Source organism: Balaenoptera acutorostrata, chromosome 19 (genome assembly GCF_949987535.1).
Source record: "Balaenoptera acutorostrata chromosome 19, mBalAcu1.1, whole genome shotgun sequence".
NCBI lineage: Eukaryota > Metazoa > Chordata > Mammalia > Artiodactyla > Balaenopteridae > Balaenoptera > Balaenoptera acutorostrata.
The window spans coordinates 56,429,007-56,447,572 of record NC_080082.1 but is presented as its reverse complement, the minus strand read 5'-3'; the positions used below and the strand labels follow the sequence as shown (position 1 = coordinate 56,447,572).

General features: G+C 48.9%; 1 protein-coding gene across 1 annotated transcript in view; it reads right to left on the bottom strand.

Moving 5' to 3' along the window:
- RELB (RELB proto-oncogene, NF-kB subunit) overlaps positions 1-18,566 on the bottom strand; it is a 29,431-nt gene that overhangs the window by 9,688 nt on the left and 1,177 nt on the right. The window contains exons 2-6 of the mRNA XM_057534991.1: positions 13,143-13,489; positions 4,021-4,178; positions 2,585-2,676; positions 2,272-2,403; positions 612-716 (exon numbers count right to left, since the gene is read on the bottom strand). Coding sequence (XP_057390974.1) covers positions 612-716; positions 2,272-2,403; positions 2,585-2,676; positions 4,021-4,178; positions 13,143-13,489 — 834 coding nt within the window. The remainder of the gene's footprint in view (positions 1-611; positions 717-2,271; positions 2,404-2,584; positions 2,677-4,020; positions 4,179-13,142; positions 13,490-18,566) is intronic.

Below are 18,566 nucleotides of genomic sequence, written 5' to 3'. Positions count from 1 at the left end.
CAAATAAATAAATAAATATTAAAAAACAGAAAAAAGAGAAAGCTCTCCCCCCAGGCAATCCTGGGTTGTTTTTTCTTTTCAAAAAACCCTATTTTTAATTGGTCCAATGGTTAAGACTCCGCCCTTCCAATGCAGGGGGCGCGGGCCAAAAAATTTTTTTAAAAACCAACAAAACACCCAAAAACCCTATTTGAAAAAGGGTTTTGACATTTGAACAGATGTGAATCATGTGGAAACACCGTCCATTTTCTCCATTCGTAGCCCTGATCCAACTGTCCTAAAGCATTTATTTATGCAACTCCACGATTTTAATACCAGAGTCCCCCGGAGCTCATGATGGCAAGGCCTGCCAGGTACCCAGCGCAGGCCAGCACTGTTTGTTTGTTTGTGCCTCCTTCTTTGTTCATGAATGAGTGAGCAGGTGAGTGAGTGAGTCAGTGAGTGAATGAATCAATTGGCTGTTTCTCTCTGACTCCAAAACCAAAGCTCTGGACCCTTCTACTCGGCTCCCCTGGTTAACTGGCTCTTCTTCACCCTCTCATCCTCCGGGCTCCCCAGCTGCCCCTGCTGGCAGACCCCACTCCGCCCACTCGCTGCCCCAGGCCCCTCACCTTTCTGCACCTTGTCGCACAGCAGGTAGAGCTCCTCGCCACCCGTGCACGGCCCGCTCTCCTTGTTGATTCGGCAAATCCGCAGCTCTGACGTGTTTGTGGACTCTGGGAAAGAGGAGAGGAAGAGGCACACAGAAAAAACGAGAATTCAGTCATCAAACCCTTACCAGGTACCCCATGGGTGCCCACCCTGGGGTGTGGAGAGGTGGGAAATGGAGAAGCCAGGGTGCCTGACCCTTCTGGAACCTGTGGTCCAGGTGGAAAAAGAAGATGCCCAGGCAGAAGGGGTTAATGGACGATCATGAGTCCTCCGTGCTGAGGTCCGGTGAGTGTCTGCCCAATAAGGGAGACCCTCAGACCTCAGGGTTGGTGGGGTCAGGAGTCAGGGATGAGTCTTAGATGAGGGCTAATGGCCTGAAACTTGTAGTGGACACATGTTGTTTTGCCAGTCTAGTAGTCCTGGCCCTTCTGTTAACAGCCACCCCCCAGTTTTCCTTTAAGGAACCACCCCCCACCTCAGTCATGGGGATTGGGTAGGGCGGAGCCCACTCCCAGCTCAGAAGTGATCATTTGCCCTAGACCTGGCCAGTCAGAGCATCACCTCCTTCTGGCTGCAGCTGATTAGTCAGAGAGGAGGACATGACTAAAACTAGGCCAATGAGAGACAGCCCTGGGACTCTGAGCAAAAATACTGAGTAAGAGAATCTCTCTTTGGGAGCAGGGGAGAAGTGTCATGCTGGTAGGATGTAAGACTAGAGCTGCATACAGTTATTTTGCCCCTGCATGGGAGGGCCCTGCCAACAGTGACTCTTAACATAAAGGAAGCATGGCTGAGAGATGGAAAGAGATCCCTAATGACATCACTGAGAACCTAGATGCAGCCAGACCTGAAGCACTGTGCTACCTCTGGATATTTTTAGTTAATGGAACAAATTCTTCTTTTTTTCCTTATTTGAGTTGGGATTCTATCTCTTGCACCCATAAAAGTCCTGATTGAATTAATATCCCTGCCCATTTTGATGCTTGTGGCAGTCACTGTAGGCTGGCTAAAATCTAACAGCCATTCCCAATCTCCTCTTCCATACCTGTACCCCTCTATAGAGGATGAAAAACCTAAATACTTGCTTTCTCAGATTCCCTTGCAACTAAGGGTGGTCGTGGGACCAAGTTCTGGCCAATGAGACATAAGGAAATGTCTACCAGGGTGATTCTGAGGAATATATTATTTTCTCTATGAAAGAGAGAGAGATTATTACTCATGCTGCCTCTTCTCAAGGGCTGCCTAGTATAGTTGTACTCGTTGTGCATTCTGCAACACCAGAAAACCCCATTCCCAGAGGCTACCTAGTAAATGCTGACCCCTAGAATTGGGCAGTGTACAGCCTGCACACCACACAGAGTGTCACTGCCCATCATGCCTTGAACACAGACATGATGTCTGGAGCTATGGCAGCCAGTTCATGACCATGAGGGAAAGCCCAAGAGAATCACAGAGCTGCTGAACCAGCACCCAGATATAGCTGAGCAGCTGAAGCAATAGGAACAGCCTTAATAACTGAGAAAAAAAAAAGAACTCCCTGTTTGTTCATGCCATTGTATGTGGGGCTTTCTGGTACCCGCAGCCAAAGACAATCCAAATGGAACAGCACCCTCGACTCACTCTTGTCGTAGACGGGCTCAGAGAGCACAGGGTCCATCCGGCGCATCTGTCCTTGCTGGTCCCTGTATGAGGCCTGGAAGCAAATCCTCACGACATTCATGTCCACCTCCTGATGGTTCTTCAGGGACCCAGCTGTGGGAGAGATATGGGAAGGCTGAGTGTGGGGGGTGGAGACCCTGGTTGGGGGACAGGGGACAGGGAAGGGATGGGGCTGTGGCGATGGGGGATACTGGAGAAGGCGAGGGGACAGGGGTGGCAGAGGGGGCGAGGGGTCTGGGAGGACGGAATGCTGAGGCTAGGCGTGGGGACTCACCATTGTAGGGGTCGATGCCCAGCTGAATCTTCCGCTCAATGGCGGCCTCGATCTCCTTCTTCCTCACACACTGGATGCCCAGGTTGTTAAAGCTGAGTCAGGGGGAAGGGGGGAAGGGAGGTAATCCTGAGGGTGCAGGTGTAGCCCTAACCCACAGGACGGCTCTGGTAGATGCTGTCTCGGGGCTCACAGTCTCAGAGGCTGAAGCCCCCCAGGCCCAGGGGTCCCAGCACTGGGAGGGGCCTGGGGTTCAAACCCTTCAGGGGTGTGGAGAATTCTTGAGAGAACTTATCTTTACCACAGGAAAGCACCTGTTGACCTCATTTATAATAAGAAAACTGCAAATTAAACAGCAATGTGATGCCAATTTTTTTAAAAACTCATCAAAACAGCAGAGATCAAAACGTCTGACAATACCCTCTGCTGGTGATATTGTGGAGAATCAGGCACTCTCACCCATTGCTGGCGGGACTGTAAATTGCCCCAGCAATCACATATTGGAGGACAACATGGCAGTATTCATTCATTCTACCAACATTTCCTGAGCACCTACTGTGTGCCAGGGACTGTGTTAGGCACTGGGGGATACAGTGGGGAACAAAAGAGATAAAATCCCTGCTTTCATGGAGCTGACATTTTCACTAAGTTTATAAATCACTAAAAGTATAAATGCACAGACTTGGGGCCAGCAATTTCATTTTTAGGAATTCATCCTGCAGAAGAAAGAGTATATATGTGAAGCTGTTCACTGAAGCACAGTTAGTAATAGAGCAACAAGAGATTGGAACCATTGTGGGTGCCCATTCATAGGGAGTTAATTAATTGTGTGCATCCATACATTGGAATACTATGCAGTCAATAAAAAGGATAGGACAGCTCTAAATGTACTGACAGGAATTATCTCTAAGATGTACTGGAACATAAAAACAAGGTGCAAATGTCTGCTACCATTCATAAGGGAAGGAAAAAAAAATATGCACAGCATATCTTTAGCTGCCTCCAGAAAGGGGCACTGGTGGCCAGAGGACCAAAGATGGAAGGAAATTTATTTTTAATTGCACACCCTTTCTGAACCTTTAAATTTTTAAATTAAAAACATATAAATTATAAAGCAAAAGAAAGAATGGGACTTGCAGCTAAGTCAGGTCTGCAGTCAAATTCCAGCTCTGCCATTGGCTATCTGGGCTCCTTCGCCTCTCTGAGCCTCAGTTTCCTCCTCTACAAAATGGGGATAAATATAATGCGTGTGAATGCGTGTGCGGCAGGGTTCCAGGCCTAGGTAAGACCCTCCATGGCCCCCAGGCCTCGGTTTCCCCATCTAGGAGATGCAGTGGGGAGAGTCTGGCTAAGCTGTCCCTGCTCTTAAGGTTTTCCGGGGTGATCCTCAGCCCCTCAAAATCTCCGTGACCAAGGGTGAGGGGTCAGGGCTCAGGTACCTGTGCCGGGGGCTGACATGAGGCCGGAGCCGCACCCTGCAGACGCCGTCCGTGCAGTCTTTCCCCACGAGGCTGTGAGGGTGAACGCGGTGAGGCCAGTCCTTCCACACCAGGCACGCGGTCACCTCCACCTCCCGCAGCCCTCCACAATCCCGGAGCTGCAGGAAGACAGGTGCTCTTGGGGTCCCTTTGCAGACATCTGCACCCATCCGAGCCTCCTTTGGTAGCTCCCCGCCCCTCCCCTGTCCCCCGACGATGGAGGAATGTTTGCTGAAGACGCCTCCGGGATCCTAAACTGGAGGCTTCCAAACTGGGGGCCTCATAACATGAGAGCTGCCCCACAGATGTGCTTTCTTTCGCCACTCGACTTTAAAAAAACTGCATGCACGCAAGGTCTCCAAGTACAGCCCACAGATTACATACTAATTGTGGAGAGACCCGGTAGACACCACCTTAACCATATGATCAAGGTCAGCGTCACCACTACGGGGCCAAAGTAACACAGGCATCCCCTGATGGGATGTACTGGGAAGAACACGTCACTTCTATGACAGCCCCTTCAGAAGTGCATCACCGGAATCTAATCAGGAGGAAACATCAGAAGAGCCCAAATTGTGGTCATCTGGTCAGACATATTAGTGTCACGAAAGACAATAAAAAGATGGGTGTCATATTTTGTGTTAAAAGAGAACAAAAAATGTATTTTGACCTGGCTGGTAGTTACACAGTGTATATATATATGTCAAAATTCCTAGAGCTATACACTTAAGATTTGATCAAATATAACTCAATTTCAAAAAAAAAAAAAAAAGACGAGAGAGCCTACAGAGACATGATAACCAAATGCAACATAGGATCCTTGATTGGATCCTGGATTGGGGGGGGAACAATTATAAAACACACATTTGGGGGACAATTGGGAAATTTAAGTACGGACTGTATATTAGATGATATTATGGAATATTACTAATTTTCCTAGGGATGGTAATGAGTGTCCTAGACATGCAGGAGCTTATTTTTAGGAGATGCCCATTGAAGTATGTAGAGGTGAAATAACATGCTATTTACAACTCATCTGCAAATGGGTCCGCAAAAAACACAATGTGTATTTGTGTGTGTGTGTGAGCGCTGTGCATGCGTGTATGTGTGTGTTGTGTGTATGGAGAGAGAGTGACAGATATAGCAAATGGGGCAAAATGTCAACTGGTACATATAGGTGAAGGGTACACAGGTACTTATTGTACTCTTCTTTTAATTTTTCTGGAGATTAAAATTTTTTTCATCTAAACTCATCAAAATGTGTACATTAAATACATGCATTGTTTGTATATCAGTTATACCTCAAACAAACAAAAAACCTAGAAAAAAAAGATTTAAAGGATTTTTTTTTTAGAATAAAAAGTTGGGGCGGGGTAGGGGAGGGAAGGATTGGGAGTCTGGGGTTAGCAGATGCAATCTCTTATACAGGATGGATAAACAACAAGGTCCCACTGTATATCAGAGAACTCTATTCAATACCCTGTGATAAACCATAATGGAAAAGAAAATGAAAAAGAATGTATATATATATGTATAACTGAATCACTTTGCTGTACAGCAGAGCTTAACACAACATTGTAAATCAACTATACTTCAATAAAATAATTTTTTTAAAAAGTTGGGGAAAATCTGGAGCTTACATTTTAAAAGTATGAGACATCACGTTATTCCAGATTTCCAGATTCTCTTTTTTAAAAGGGAAGTTATGGCAACTGGGGCTGGACTTCTACTCAGCAGCCACGTGGGGCAGCAGATAGAAACTAGCCCCTTGAGACAGGGCCCAGACCCACGTGGCCGCTTGGCTTTCCTGGGTCACTCACAGGGCCCTAACTGGTATGAAAGAACCACTAAAGCCTGCTCCGAAAGTGTAAAGCTGGTGCCTATAAAATACAATGAACAGGTGCGTCTCAGTGAGGGAGTACTGCCCTCTAGGGGGCGTTTGGGATACTGAGGACCATTCTGGTTGACACTGGGATCGGGACCCACAGCAGGCAGTACAGGGCCGCAGGTGCTACACAGCCTGCAATACCAGGACAGTCCCACACAAGTCCTGCAAGACTTCTGAATGTCCCGCCAACATTCACATCAGTGACAAACCTGTTTTAAATGGTCGGAACCCAGAGCCTCCTTCCGTTTTACATGTACAGTATTTTTTCCCATAACTTTCAAATACACTGAATTTTCAAGGACTGCAATCACCATGTTAATTGAGAGAAGACTGGTTTCATTTGAACTGAGAATTGTTCACCACTTTGGTGGCTTTTTTTTTTTTTTTTTTTGCTGCGCCACTGGACCTCCAGGGAATTCCCAATTGTTCATCATTTTGGAAAATCCTGTCACCTATGGCCACGCTGGACGTGTGGCATTTAAGTAGCCAAGTCCACCACGCTGGGTCGGGCTGCATTCATGCTGCTGTATTAATGAGATCCAAAGCAACTGCTACTTTGTTTTCATTTCCCTGAGGCTGTGCCCAAGCATTTACATACTGAAATAAATGTGCTTGTATAGGCTGTATAATTTTCCTTTTATTTCTCCTTCATACTAAAGTTGGGGCATTATGGATTTCAGGGATGATTATGAGTAGACAATTTATATTGAGTAGACAAATTTCATTGAGTCAGATGGGTTAAAACCATTAGTTTAACCAGCTCCCTGATGTAACATTAGGAGATTCTGAAAAGCTCAGAGTCAACAGTCTCAGGAGTCATGAAGACTGCAAGGCTGAAAGCTTTTCATCCCTTTTTTTTTTGGCTGCACCATGCGGCATGTGGGATCTTAGCTCCCTGACCAAGAATCGAACCTGCAGTTCCTGCAGTGGAAGCTCGGAGTCTTAACCACTGGACCGCCAGGGAAGTCACGAAAGCTTTTCATCTTTGAGATGTCATGCGAGATTGTGGATAGACATTAGGCCTTGAAGTCAGTCAGACCTGGTACCAAACCAGGCTCTACCACTGGCCATCTGTGTGATAAACCTCTCTGGTCTTACCGTCCTTATCCGTAAAATAGGTACTAAGTACCTGGCACACAAGAGCACTTAGTAAATGGCAGTAATTACTACAATGAATTTGCTGTGTACCCTTGAGCAAGTAACTTACACTCTCTGAGTCTCAGTTTCCTCCTCTAAAAGATGGGGATGAAAATACTAAATCGAAATTTGGAGTCAGGTCACCCCCTATTGTTGGACATTTACTGTTCTGACTCTTTGAAATCAAAACCAACACAAAGCTAGAATAACTGCCTGGAAAGACTTAGAAATAAAAAGTTGGGGAAAACACAGCCTCAAAGTATCACCCCACAGGTAATGTACTAATTACAAAGGGAAAGCTATACCTTTTCAATGGTGGTCACTCCCTGTTATGGGCTAAACTGCACGCCCCCAAAATTCATATGTTGTAGCCCCAGCTCCCAGTACCTCAGAATGTGACTGTATTTGGAGATAGAGCCTTTAAAGAGGTGAGTAAATTAATGAGGCCTTAGGGTGGGTCCTAATCCAGTCTCCTCATGGCCTTATAAGAAGAGGTAATTTGGACACACAAAGAGACACCAGTGCTGACACAGAGGAAAGACCAAGTGAGGACACAGCGAGAAGGCAGCCGTCTGCAAGCCCAGGAGAGAGGCCTCAGAGGAAACCAGCCCTGCCGATAGCTCGGTTTTGGACTTCCAGCCTCCAGAACTGTGGGACAATAAATTCCTGTGGTTCAAGGCACGCAGTCTGTGGTATTTTGTTATGGCAGCCCGAGCTGACTAATACACCACCTTCACCACGGGCTCCGACTCAGCATCAGATATTAAACTGCCACCCCATGGCCATGATGTGAGACTCCTAGAGGGCCACAGCCTCACCGCTGGGGTATTCCCACCAAAATGAAGAACCTGATCTAATCTGGAAACAGCCAATAAACCCGGAATGTGGGACGTTCTACAAAACGCCTTCCCTGTCCTCCACAAATGTTCCTGTCCTGAAACGCAAAGACAGACCGAGGAATGAACCCAAGTCAAAAGATACCAAAGACACCTGTCTTCCGCCGTGTGGGCTGATGTGACAAAATACCAAGAACTGGGTGGCGTATACACAACAGATATTTATTTCTCGACAGTTCTGGAGCCTGGAAGCCCAAGATCAGGGCGACAGCACGATTGGGTTCTGGTGAGGGCCTCTTTTGTGTGCAGACTGTGTCACTGTGTCCTCACATGGTGGAAGGGACCTTCCCCATCACCTTCCCGGTTAGGGTTTCAATATATGAATTGGAGGGGGGGGGCACACAAACATTCAGACCATAGCAACATCTGACAACTAAAGGCAGCACGTGATCCCGGACTGGATTTTAAACAAGCAGACAAGAAAAAAAAACAGGTATAAAGGATATCTGGGGTCAGCTGGGATCATTAGACTATGGACTTAATCTTAGATAATATTCTTGCATGAATATTACGTTTCTAGAATGTGATAACAGCATTGTGATTAGACAGGTCCTACATCGTAGAAAAAAGTCATGGCTCTTGAGAGATACAGGCTGAAACATTTTGGGTGAAGTGTCATATCTCTGACTCACTTTCAAATCTTCCTCCGTAAATGTCTATATAAAGAGAGAGGCATTGGGAATTCCCTGGCGGTCCAGTGGTTAGGACTCTGTGTTTTCACTGCCGAAGGCCCGGGTTCATTCCCTGGTCCAGGAACTAGGATCCCACAAGCCTCGCGGCATGGCCAAAAAAATAAACCAAGAGAGAGGCATAAAGCAAATGTGGCAAAAGGATACTGGTGTTCATTGCGCTATCCTTGTCTATTTTGCGTAGGTTTAAAATTTTTCCAAAAAAGTTGAGACATAAAGTTGAAAAAATATCCCTTATCAAATTGGAAAAACAGACAAAATGCTTAAAGATAAATGAGGGGCCACAAAATTGCCCCTCAACGTACCACACTTGCCCATTCCTGAAAAGCCAGTGATGGACTATACGTTTCAAAGTAAACCGTTCTTTTCACCAGAATGTCCCGCTAACACGCTACTTCTGGCCACAACGCCTGGAGCCAAATCCAATAACAACAACTACAACCACCTGTCTGAGTAAGGGGTCCTGCACACCAGTGCTGGGCCATCTCCCTGGTTTCCTCACAGTGTCCTGTGGGGGGGGGGGGCAGGAGCTTCATCCCCATTTTACAGATGAGGAAACTGAGGCCAAGGGAAGCACTGGACTTGCCCTAATCCACACAGCTGGTAAATGGCAGAGCCAGGACCAAAGCCCAAGTCTTTCTGACCCTAAAATCCAAACTTGTTGGGGTAGGACAGGGTTGCTCTGCTAATCCCCCAAGTAAAGCTCTGTGTACAAATCCCACTGAGGAAGAGGAGAGGGAAACAGATCTCACACGAGGGAGCTGGGACCTGGGGCCGGGGTCAGGGATGGCGTCCCTGAGGTGGGCTGAGGCCTCACGGGTGAATAAGAGGTGACCAGGCTGCAGGTGGAAAGCACTCCAGCCAGGAGGAATGGCACAGGCAAAGGGCTGGTGGCTGGATGGTGGTGAGTGAGGAGGGCTGGATGGGAATGGGCAGCAGGAGCTGGGCCATGAAAGGTCTTAGAGGCCCAGGAAGGATCTTGGGTTTCCTCCTGAGGGTGCTAGGGAGCCAAAGGAGGATTCTGAACAGGGGAGACGAGCAGATGTGTAATTTAACAGCACCCCTCTGGCGGTCTTGGATATCTGGAGGAGACTGAGAGCTGGTCACCAGGGAGGAAGCTGGAGGTCAGGGAGCAGATGAGCCCGGGATCCAGGGCTGGTGGGATGGTGAGGACATAATTCAGGGTCCACGGACACTTGGGCAAAGATCCAGAAACACATGAAGTCTCCGTATTGGAAAGGCACAGGAACCAGGCCTCTCAGAAATCACTGGGAGAGACAGTCATGCACGTAACCACCCCGGGCAGGGCAATTTGGCAACAGCCGTCAAATTATCTTTGACGGGCAATCCCACTTCCAGAAGTTGTTTTTTTTTTTTTAACTTTTTTTTTGGCCACGCCACACAGCTTGCAGGATCTTAGTTCCCCCACCAGGAATCGAACCCGTGCCCCCTGCAGTGGAAGCGTGGAGTCTTAACCACTGGACCGTCAGGGAAGTCCTAAAATGTGGTTTTTTTTTTTTTTTAAGAGATCTTTCTTTTTTTTTTTTTTTAATTCTTTATTTTATTATTTATTTATTTATTTATTTATTTTTGGCTGTGTTGGGTCTTCGTTTCTGTGCGAGGGCTTTCTCCAGTTGCGGCGAGCGGGGGCCACTCTTCATTGCGGTGCGCGGGCCTCTCACTATCGCGGCCTCTCTTGTTGCGGAGCACAGGCTCCAGACGCGCAGGCTCAGTAGTTGTGGCTCACGGGCCCAGTTGCCCCGCGGCATGTGGGATCCTCCCAGACCAGGGCTCGAACCCGTGTCCCCCGCATTGGCAGGCAGATTCTCAACCACTGCGCCACCAGGGAAGCCCCCTAAAATGTGATTTTTTTTAACTTAAGAATATATCTTGGGGGCTTCCCTGGTGGCACAGTGGTTGAGAATCTGCCTGCCAATGCAGGGGACACGGGTTCGAGCCCTGGTCTGGGAAGATCCCACATGCCGCGGGGCAACTGGGCCCGTGAGCCACAACTACTGAGCCTGCGCGTCTGGAGCCTGTGCTCCGCAACAAGAGAGGCCGCGATAGTGAGAGGCCCGCGCACCGCGATGAAGAGTGGCCCCCGCTCGCCGCAACTAGAGAAAGCCCTTGCACAGAAACGAAGACCCAACACGGCCAAAAATAAATAAATAAATAAATTTATTAAAAAAAAAAAAAAAAAAAGAATATATCTTGGAGCTGAGCGTATATCAGTATGACTGAAGCTGCCTTATTCTCTTTACCATCTTATCCTGCCGTGTGGATATAGGATAATATATTGTGCAAGTCTCCTATTGGTGGACATTTTGGTTGTTTTCTGTTTCCCGCTATTACAAGCAGGGCTGTAGAGAACGACTCGGTTCATCTATTATTTCCTTCACGTGTGTCACTCAAATAATTTCTGGAAGGGAATCTGGTGGTCCAGTGGTTAGGACTCCATGTTTCCACTGGGCTGGGTTCGATCCCTGGTTGGGGAAATAAGATCCCGCAAGCTGCGTGGCACGGCCAAAAAACAAAAAACCCCACACATTTTATATACACAAGCGCATGCACGCTCCCCTTTATGTACAAAAGGGGGATAGTATATACGTATATATATATTTGCCTGTATAATCATTAATCATAAAATACTCCTGAAAGGCTCCGTGAGATATTGATAACAATGGTTACCTCTGGGTTGGGGGGGGAACCTGGAGGCAGGAGTGGGGGACTTTTGTTCATTTTAATTTAATTTAAATTATGTTAATTTAACATGACTTCATATTTTTGAACGTTTTGATCCATGTCATATGATTCAAAACTAAAACAAACTAAAGGGCTTCCCTGGTGGCACAGTGGTTAAGAATCTGCCTGCCAATGCAGGGGACACGGGTTCGAGCCCTGGTCGGGGAAGATCCCACATGCCGCGGAGCACCTAAGCCCGAGCGCCACAACTACTGGAGCCCGGGCTCCGCAACAAGAGAAGCCACCGCAACGAGAAGCCCACGCACTGCAATGAAGAGCAGCCCCCGCTCGCTGCAACTAGAGAAAGCCCGCGCAGCAACGAAGACCCAACACAGCCAAAAATAAAATAAAAATAAAATAAAGATGGTTATAGTTGAAAATCTTGTCTGTACCTTATCCATTCAGCACTGCCTCCAAAAAAGAATTCACCTGTATTTGTTTTCCTTTCCAGGGTTTCTGTATGCAAATACTAGCAAATACAAATTGAAAATCTTATTTTCCCCTCTTTTTGACACACAGGGTAGTACAGTTTACCTTGAACAATGTGGGGAGTGGGGGAGGGAGCACTGAGGCACCGACCCTGCCCGCAGTGGGAAATCCACCTATAACTTATAGCTGGTCCTCAGTATCCGTGTTTCTGCGGTTCTGCCTGGGGGGGTTCCAACAACTGGGGATCGTATTTACTGTTGAAAAAAATCCCCGTTTAAGCGGACCCACCCAGTTCAAACCCATGTTGTTCAAGGGTCAACTGTATAATACCCACAAAATTCTGCACCTCAATTTAAACAAAATTAATATATCTTGGAGATAGATACTTCCACATCAGTACCTAAGGGATGGCTTCATTTAAAATGTTTTCTGTATTAACTGTATGTATTTATATTTATTTGCACACTTACACACAGATATATTTGTCCCTGCTGCATAGGATTGCAATCGGTAGATGTATCGATTATTTCACTAGTCCCCTGATGATTAACACAGAAACTTCCAATTCTTCTCTATACAAACAAGGCTGCAAGGGAGAACCTTGTACGTCCCTCTTTCACCCAGATGCAGGCATATCTACATGATAAGTTCCTAGAAGTGGAATGGCCCGGCCTAAGAGTAATAATGATAATAATAATTATACTAGTAATACTAGAAGCTATCTCAGTTGAGCGCTCACCATGTTCGAGGTACTTGGCGTGAATAAGTAACTCATTTACTCCTCCCAACAACCCCAGGTGCCTGGTTATTATTATTCTTCAGTTTTTAATTTTTTTTTTTGGCCGCGCCAGGGGGCCTTTAGGATCCTAGTTCCCCAACCAGGGATCGAACCCGGGCCCCCAGCAGTGAAAGCGTGGAGTCCCAACCACTGGACCGCCAGGGAAGTCCGTATTATCCCATTTTGTAGAGGAGGAGGCACAGAGGGATCGAGTAACCTGTCCAAGGCAGTACCTGGATTCGAATCCAGATACTCTGATTCTTAAGGCCTCACTGGTGAACCAGGAGGCTACCAATGATAATTTTGACCAATACTGTCAAATTGCCGGGAAGAAGGCCTTTCTCTGAATGCCCTTTAAATTTAAGGCCAAGTGACAGCGGTATCATCCGCTCCAAAAATAGCAACAGCAATAATAATAACCACCATAAAATACATGAATAAAGAAATACATGCGTATGAATCTTCGGGGCGGGGGACACGCGAGTCCCACCGCCCCCGGTGCCGCCCCCGCCCCTGGTGCCCACCTCGATGGCGGGCAGCGTCTTGCTGGCCTCTGTGCTGCTCTCCCCGAGGATGCTGCCGGCCGAGCGGCCCTCGCACTCGTAGCGGAAGCGCATGCCGCGCTGCTTGGGCTGCTCGGTGATGACCAGGTGCGGCCGCGGCCCGGGGCCCGGAGCCGAGGGCACCAGCCGGCCCAGGGGGCAGCCCCAGGGCGGCGGCGTGGCCGGGGGCGGGGGCGCCGCGGGGCCCAGGGTGACCGTGCTCAGGGAGGCCGCCCCGCGAGACACCAGGCGCGGCAGCCCCTCGCCCGGGCCCGGCTGCGCCCCCTCCAGGCCGAAGCCATTCTCCTTGATGTACTCGTCGATGATCTCTGCGGGAGAAGCAAAACCTAGGGATGACGCTGATTGTCAAAGAAAAGGCTTTTTTTACCCCCAGACTTGTGCTGCCCTCGCCTTTTTCCCGTCCGCTCATTTCTTCAAGACATATCTCTTGTGGGCCAAGGGCAGGGGCGTCAGCTCCGAACACAGAAAAGCCCCTGCCCTCCTTCTTGGAAACAGACGCGTAGCGTCCCCCAGTTCTAGAAGCCCGAAACCCCAGGGGTCGGCCTGGTTTCTCCTTCTCCTGTACCCTTCTGTGCACCCGCCTCCGAAACAGCTCCTGAACCCATGCCTCCATCACCTCTCACCTGGATCAAGGTAGAACCAAGTCACAGGTACCCCTGCCTCCATCTTGCCCCATTTAATGACAACAAGAATAACAGATGCTCTGCCCAAGCCGTTCCCATCTCAGAAAGCAGCTCCACCATCCACGGTGCTCAAGCTGGAAGGACACACATCTTTATCAGCTGCTCACGATCCCACATCTACTATGTCCAATCCATGAACTTCTCCTGCCTCTACCTCAAATATACATTTACGTTCCCACCACCTCTCCCTACCCCCACTGCTTCCTCCCTGGGCCACCCTCCATCACTTTCCATCTGAACCACTGCCCCTGTTTCCCACCTCGCCTCTTCCAGTCTATCTGCCAAACACAGCCAGAGGGATCTGATGTCAGACCCTGTCCCCGTCTCAACAGAAGCCTCCAGTGGCTCCCATCTCCCTAAGAGTCAAAGTCAACACCTTCCCCATATAAAACTCTCCCCAAACTCCACTCATCTCAGGAAAACAGGACAAAGACAAAACCCACACCCCCGACCTTGGCCACAGAGCCTTCTGTGGACGGGCCCCCTCTGTCCTGGGCTTCTTGCCTCCCGCTGCCCCCTCTCATCATGCTCTGGTCTCTTTTCTGTTGCTTGCACCCACCAAGCCCGGCCCTCCTCGGGGCATTGGACTGGCTCCTCCATCTGCCTGTTCCACGCTTCCCCCCATTCAACCCATGCTGGCTCCTTCTCATCCTGCCGGTCTCAGCCCACCTCTCAGAAAGGCCCAATCTAATGTGTTTTCCCCAGGCCTCTTCCTGTTCATTTCCTTAGCCCAATCTAACATTATTTTGTTCTTTATTCCTTTTCCTCCTGTCTCTGCCGCTAGAGTATCAGTTCCAAGAGAGCAGGGACTTTGGTTCGTGGCTGAATCCCTGTGCCTAGAACAGTGCCTGGCATGCAGCAGGTGCTCAATACAACTCATCGAAGGAATGAACAATAGTTGTAGTAACAGTAAGTAATGCTAAAGACGGCTGGCATATGCTGAATCTTCACTAAGTGTCAAGCACTGCTAAGTACCCTGGGAGCACATGACTTTGTTAAAATCCCCCAGCAGTCCCAGAAGTCACACTGTGACCTCCTCCCCAACAAGGAAGGCCAAGATCCCTCTCTGTGAGCACTTGGATTTCCCAGCCTTCCCCCAGAACTGCCCTGTGATACTCACCCAATTCATCTGTGGAAGGAAGAGAAAGAGAAAGGTGAGGTCCAGGAAGTGGTCAAGACTTTCATCTTTTAAGACAGATTCCCCAACCCCATCCCCTCCCAGAACCCTTCCCCCTTCCTCCATCCTGGGAAATCCTGGGCTCTGACTCCCTGGGATGTTAAACCCTAACCCCCATCTCTCCCTCCTGGCCTACCCTCCCTTCAGCTCCCAATGTTGGGGTCCCAGGGTCAGGCTACCCTCAAATGCCTCCCCCAAAAAACCTTTAGACCAGGGATTATGAAGCAGTGTTGAGAATCTAAGGAAAAGCCAAGGGTCTCATCACCAGGGGAAAAAAAATGGATGCCCAAGATTCTAAACAAAATGTGGGGGTGGACCCCTCCCTAAAGCCCACCCTAGACCCCGGGAGATCACTTCCTGGTGTCTGAAGATCCAGGAAGGCTGATCCTTCACTTCTAGGCAACCACCTCCCTCTGCATCCCATGCCAGTCCCCAGCAGTACCCAGCCGGTATCCGGGATTTGCCCCTACTTCCTGAGGGGGGAATGACAGCAATGCTGGGGAAGCCCCTTATCACCTCCTCAGGAAAGCTCAGCCCTGGAAGGGACCATGGAGGATGGAAACCAACCTCCCATCATTCCACAGACAGAACAAGGGGAGCCCAGAGGGAGCAAGCAAGCCTGTGGGGTCACACAGCACGGGAGGGCAGACCGGGGCCAGATGCCCCATCCAGGGTTGCCTGCGCTGGCCGCTGGCCACCGAATCATTGCCAACCTGCCCTGCTGCCAGACCTGTCCTCCTCCTCCACTCTCGGGGAGTGGCTCCCAGCAGCCAGACCTTTGCTCCTTGGAAAGCAGTCTTCCTGCCCCGCTTATCTCATGTGATCTGTGAAGTCACCGGGGTGGGGAAGACATCCCCACTTGGTAGATGGGGACACTGAGGCTGGGAGAGAGGAAGGGACACGCTACAGATCACTGGCTGGGCCAACTTCAAGTCACTTCAACTTGGAAACACCTTCTCAGGCATCCGTGCTGGATGACCTGGGGATCCAAAGATGAGTTAGACTTTGTCTGAGCCCTTAAGGAGCTCCCAGGCTGTGAGGGGAAACTGAGGCCCGGGCAGCTGTGGCTGAAGCTTTGTACTGCCTCAGTTCAAATCCTGGCTCTGTTCCTTGCTAGCCATGTGGCTTTGAGCCCATTACTTAAACTCTTTTTGTGCCTTGGTTTCTTCATCTATAAAATGGACACAATAATAATGCTTGTCTGGTTGGGCTGTTTAATATACAGGAAGCACTTAGAACTGCCGTAATAGTAGACGATACATAAATGCTGGCTGCTGTTGGGTAAGGTGTTGGGAGACATTATTTTATGGATGTGGGTAAATTGCTTCCCCTCTCTAGGCCTCAGATTGTCTGTCTATAAAATGGGGAGGTTGGAAGACATGGTTTCAGAGCATGGGGTGTGGAGTCACACAGATGTTAGTTTGAATCCCGGCTGTCACTTCTGGCTGTGTTGCCTTGGGAAAGTTGCCTAACCTCTCTGAGCCTCCTTCTCTATAAAAAGTTCTGATATATCTCAGGCATTAACATGAGGATTTAGATGCACACTGGGAAATTGCTTAGCACAGGGTCCGACCACTTCAGGCCCTCCATAAAAGTTAGCCATTATTATTATTATCTAAAATCCTCTTTCAGCCAGGAAATGTTAGGGACTTCTTCTCTTTATTCAGGGCTCAGCTCAAATAACAACCTGTCCCCCTCCCAAACTCCCACACAAACTTGCCACCATTCAGGGCCAGCCAGGATGGGCCACACTTGAGCAGCTGTCTTTCATGCCTCAGGGCCTTTGCACAGGCTAGTCTCTACCAGAATGCTCTTCCTTCAGATCTTTGCATGCCTCCTCCTCCACTTTCAGGTCCCTGGTCAAATGTCACCTCCTAGATGGGTCTTCCCTGACTACTTTATCCAAGATAGCCCCCAGAACCCCCACTCCAGTCACTCACAGTTAGGTGCCTTGGTTTTATCATTTTCATGGCACTGGCTAGGATTTGACATGACCTTATATTAGAGTGATTCATATCTGTCTCCTGTAGACTGTGAACACCAGAGAGTAGGAAACACATCTGCCCCATCCCCACTGTATACCCAGGGCCCAGTATGTGTTTGGCCCATCAAAATGAGGGAAAATTTCCCTCCCACTCTGTCTCAGTTGTTCTCCCATCCCCACCATGCTATTTAGGTGTCACTGATCCCAAGATTTGTTTAGGGCCTTTATCACATTTTATAATCCTACATTTAATTCATTGTGTACGTATCTGCTTCCACATCTAGGTAGGGAACCCTATGAGGGCGGAGCCAGGGCTGTCTTGGTCACTGCTGAGTGCTCAGCACTGCCCAGCACAGGGCCAGGTATGCAATTGGAACTCAATAAATATCTGTTGAATGGATAACGTCAGAAATTACTCTCAATTGAAAGAAACCAAAGATCTAGGTCTTGGGTCAGAAAAGTCTCAACCTTGTTCTTGCCCAGAACCAGTGCTTGGCAGGACCTGTTCCCAATGCCATCTCCCACCTTTCACTATCTCCCAAACTCACAAACCTCCTAGAGAACCCGCAGGGCCTCCTCCACAGCCACGCCAGCACTTCTGGGGTCCATCCCAAGATTTTACCTCCAGAGAGAGGTTCAGACCCAGCCCACTGGGGCCACTGGGTTTTCCTGGTGGCAGGACTCAATCCCTGCCCTCCAAATTCCAGCACATTTATGAGAGATGATGTCATCCTTTGGCCATGCTTCTGCATTTCCTTGGGCAGCACTGAATTTTGGATGGCACAGGATGAGGGGGCTTATAGACTAGTGGTTCTCAGCATCTCTTGGGAAGTTGCTAGCAATGCAAACTCTTAGAGCCCATCCTGGAGCTACTGAATCAGAAACTGTGGAGATGGGGCCCAAAAATCTGTTTTAACAGCTCTCTGGGTGACCCTTAACTGTGTGCCAGACACTGCTTTAATACTGTTATTGCTTTAATACTGATACTGTTTAGCTGTATCAGCTCATTGAATCCTCTCGGTCCCTCTGAGGCATTGATATTATGCCCATCCTACAGATGAGAAAAACTGAGACCCAGAGAAGGGAAGTGACTTGCAGTGAAGGGGTGGTGGCACCAGTATGTAATTATTACGCTCTGCACTACCACAGTGAATCTCTAAAGAGGACTCTCTTAGAGAGTGAATAGGTGGTTAGTTTTACTTGCCCAGCTCCTCATCACCGGGAGGTAGGGGCATCTGGGGACCCCATCTCAACGGGCAGGGAGGGATACAGGCTGAGGAAAGCTGAGGTAGACCTCCGCAAAACCCCCAGACAGAGGCGTACACAATGTCACCTCCACAGGATTCCCCCTGCCCCATCCTGAGCGTGCACGTGGGCAGGAACTGTGGAGGGCTGCTCACCCGTGGTCCTAGAAACAGCGAGCGAGAGCGAGGGGAGGTCCGCGGCCCCTGCAGGGAGGGAGGCATGTCTCAGGAGGTGATGGAAATACAGCGGGAGAACCAGACAATCTCCCAAGCCCCACCCCGTTCCTCTCCTGGCCC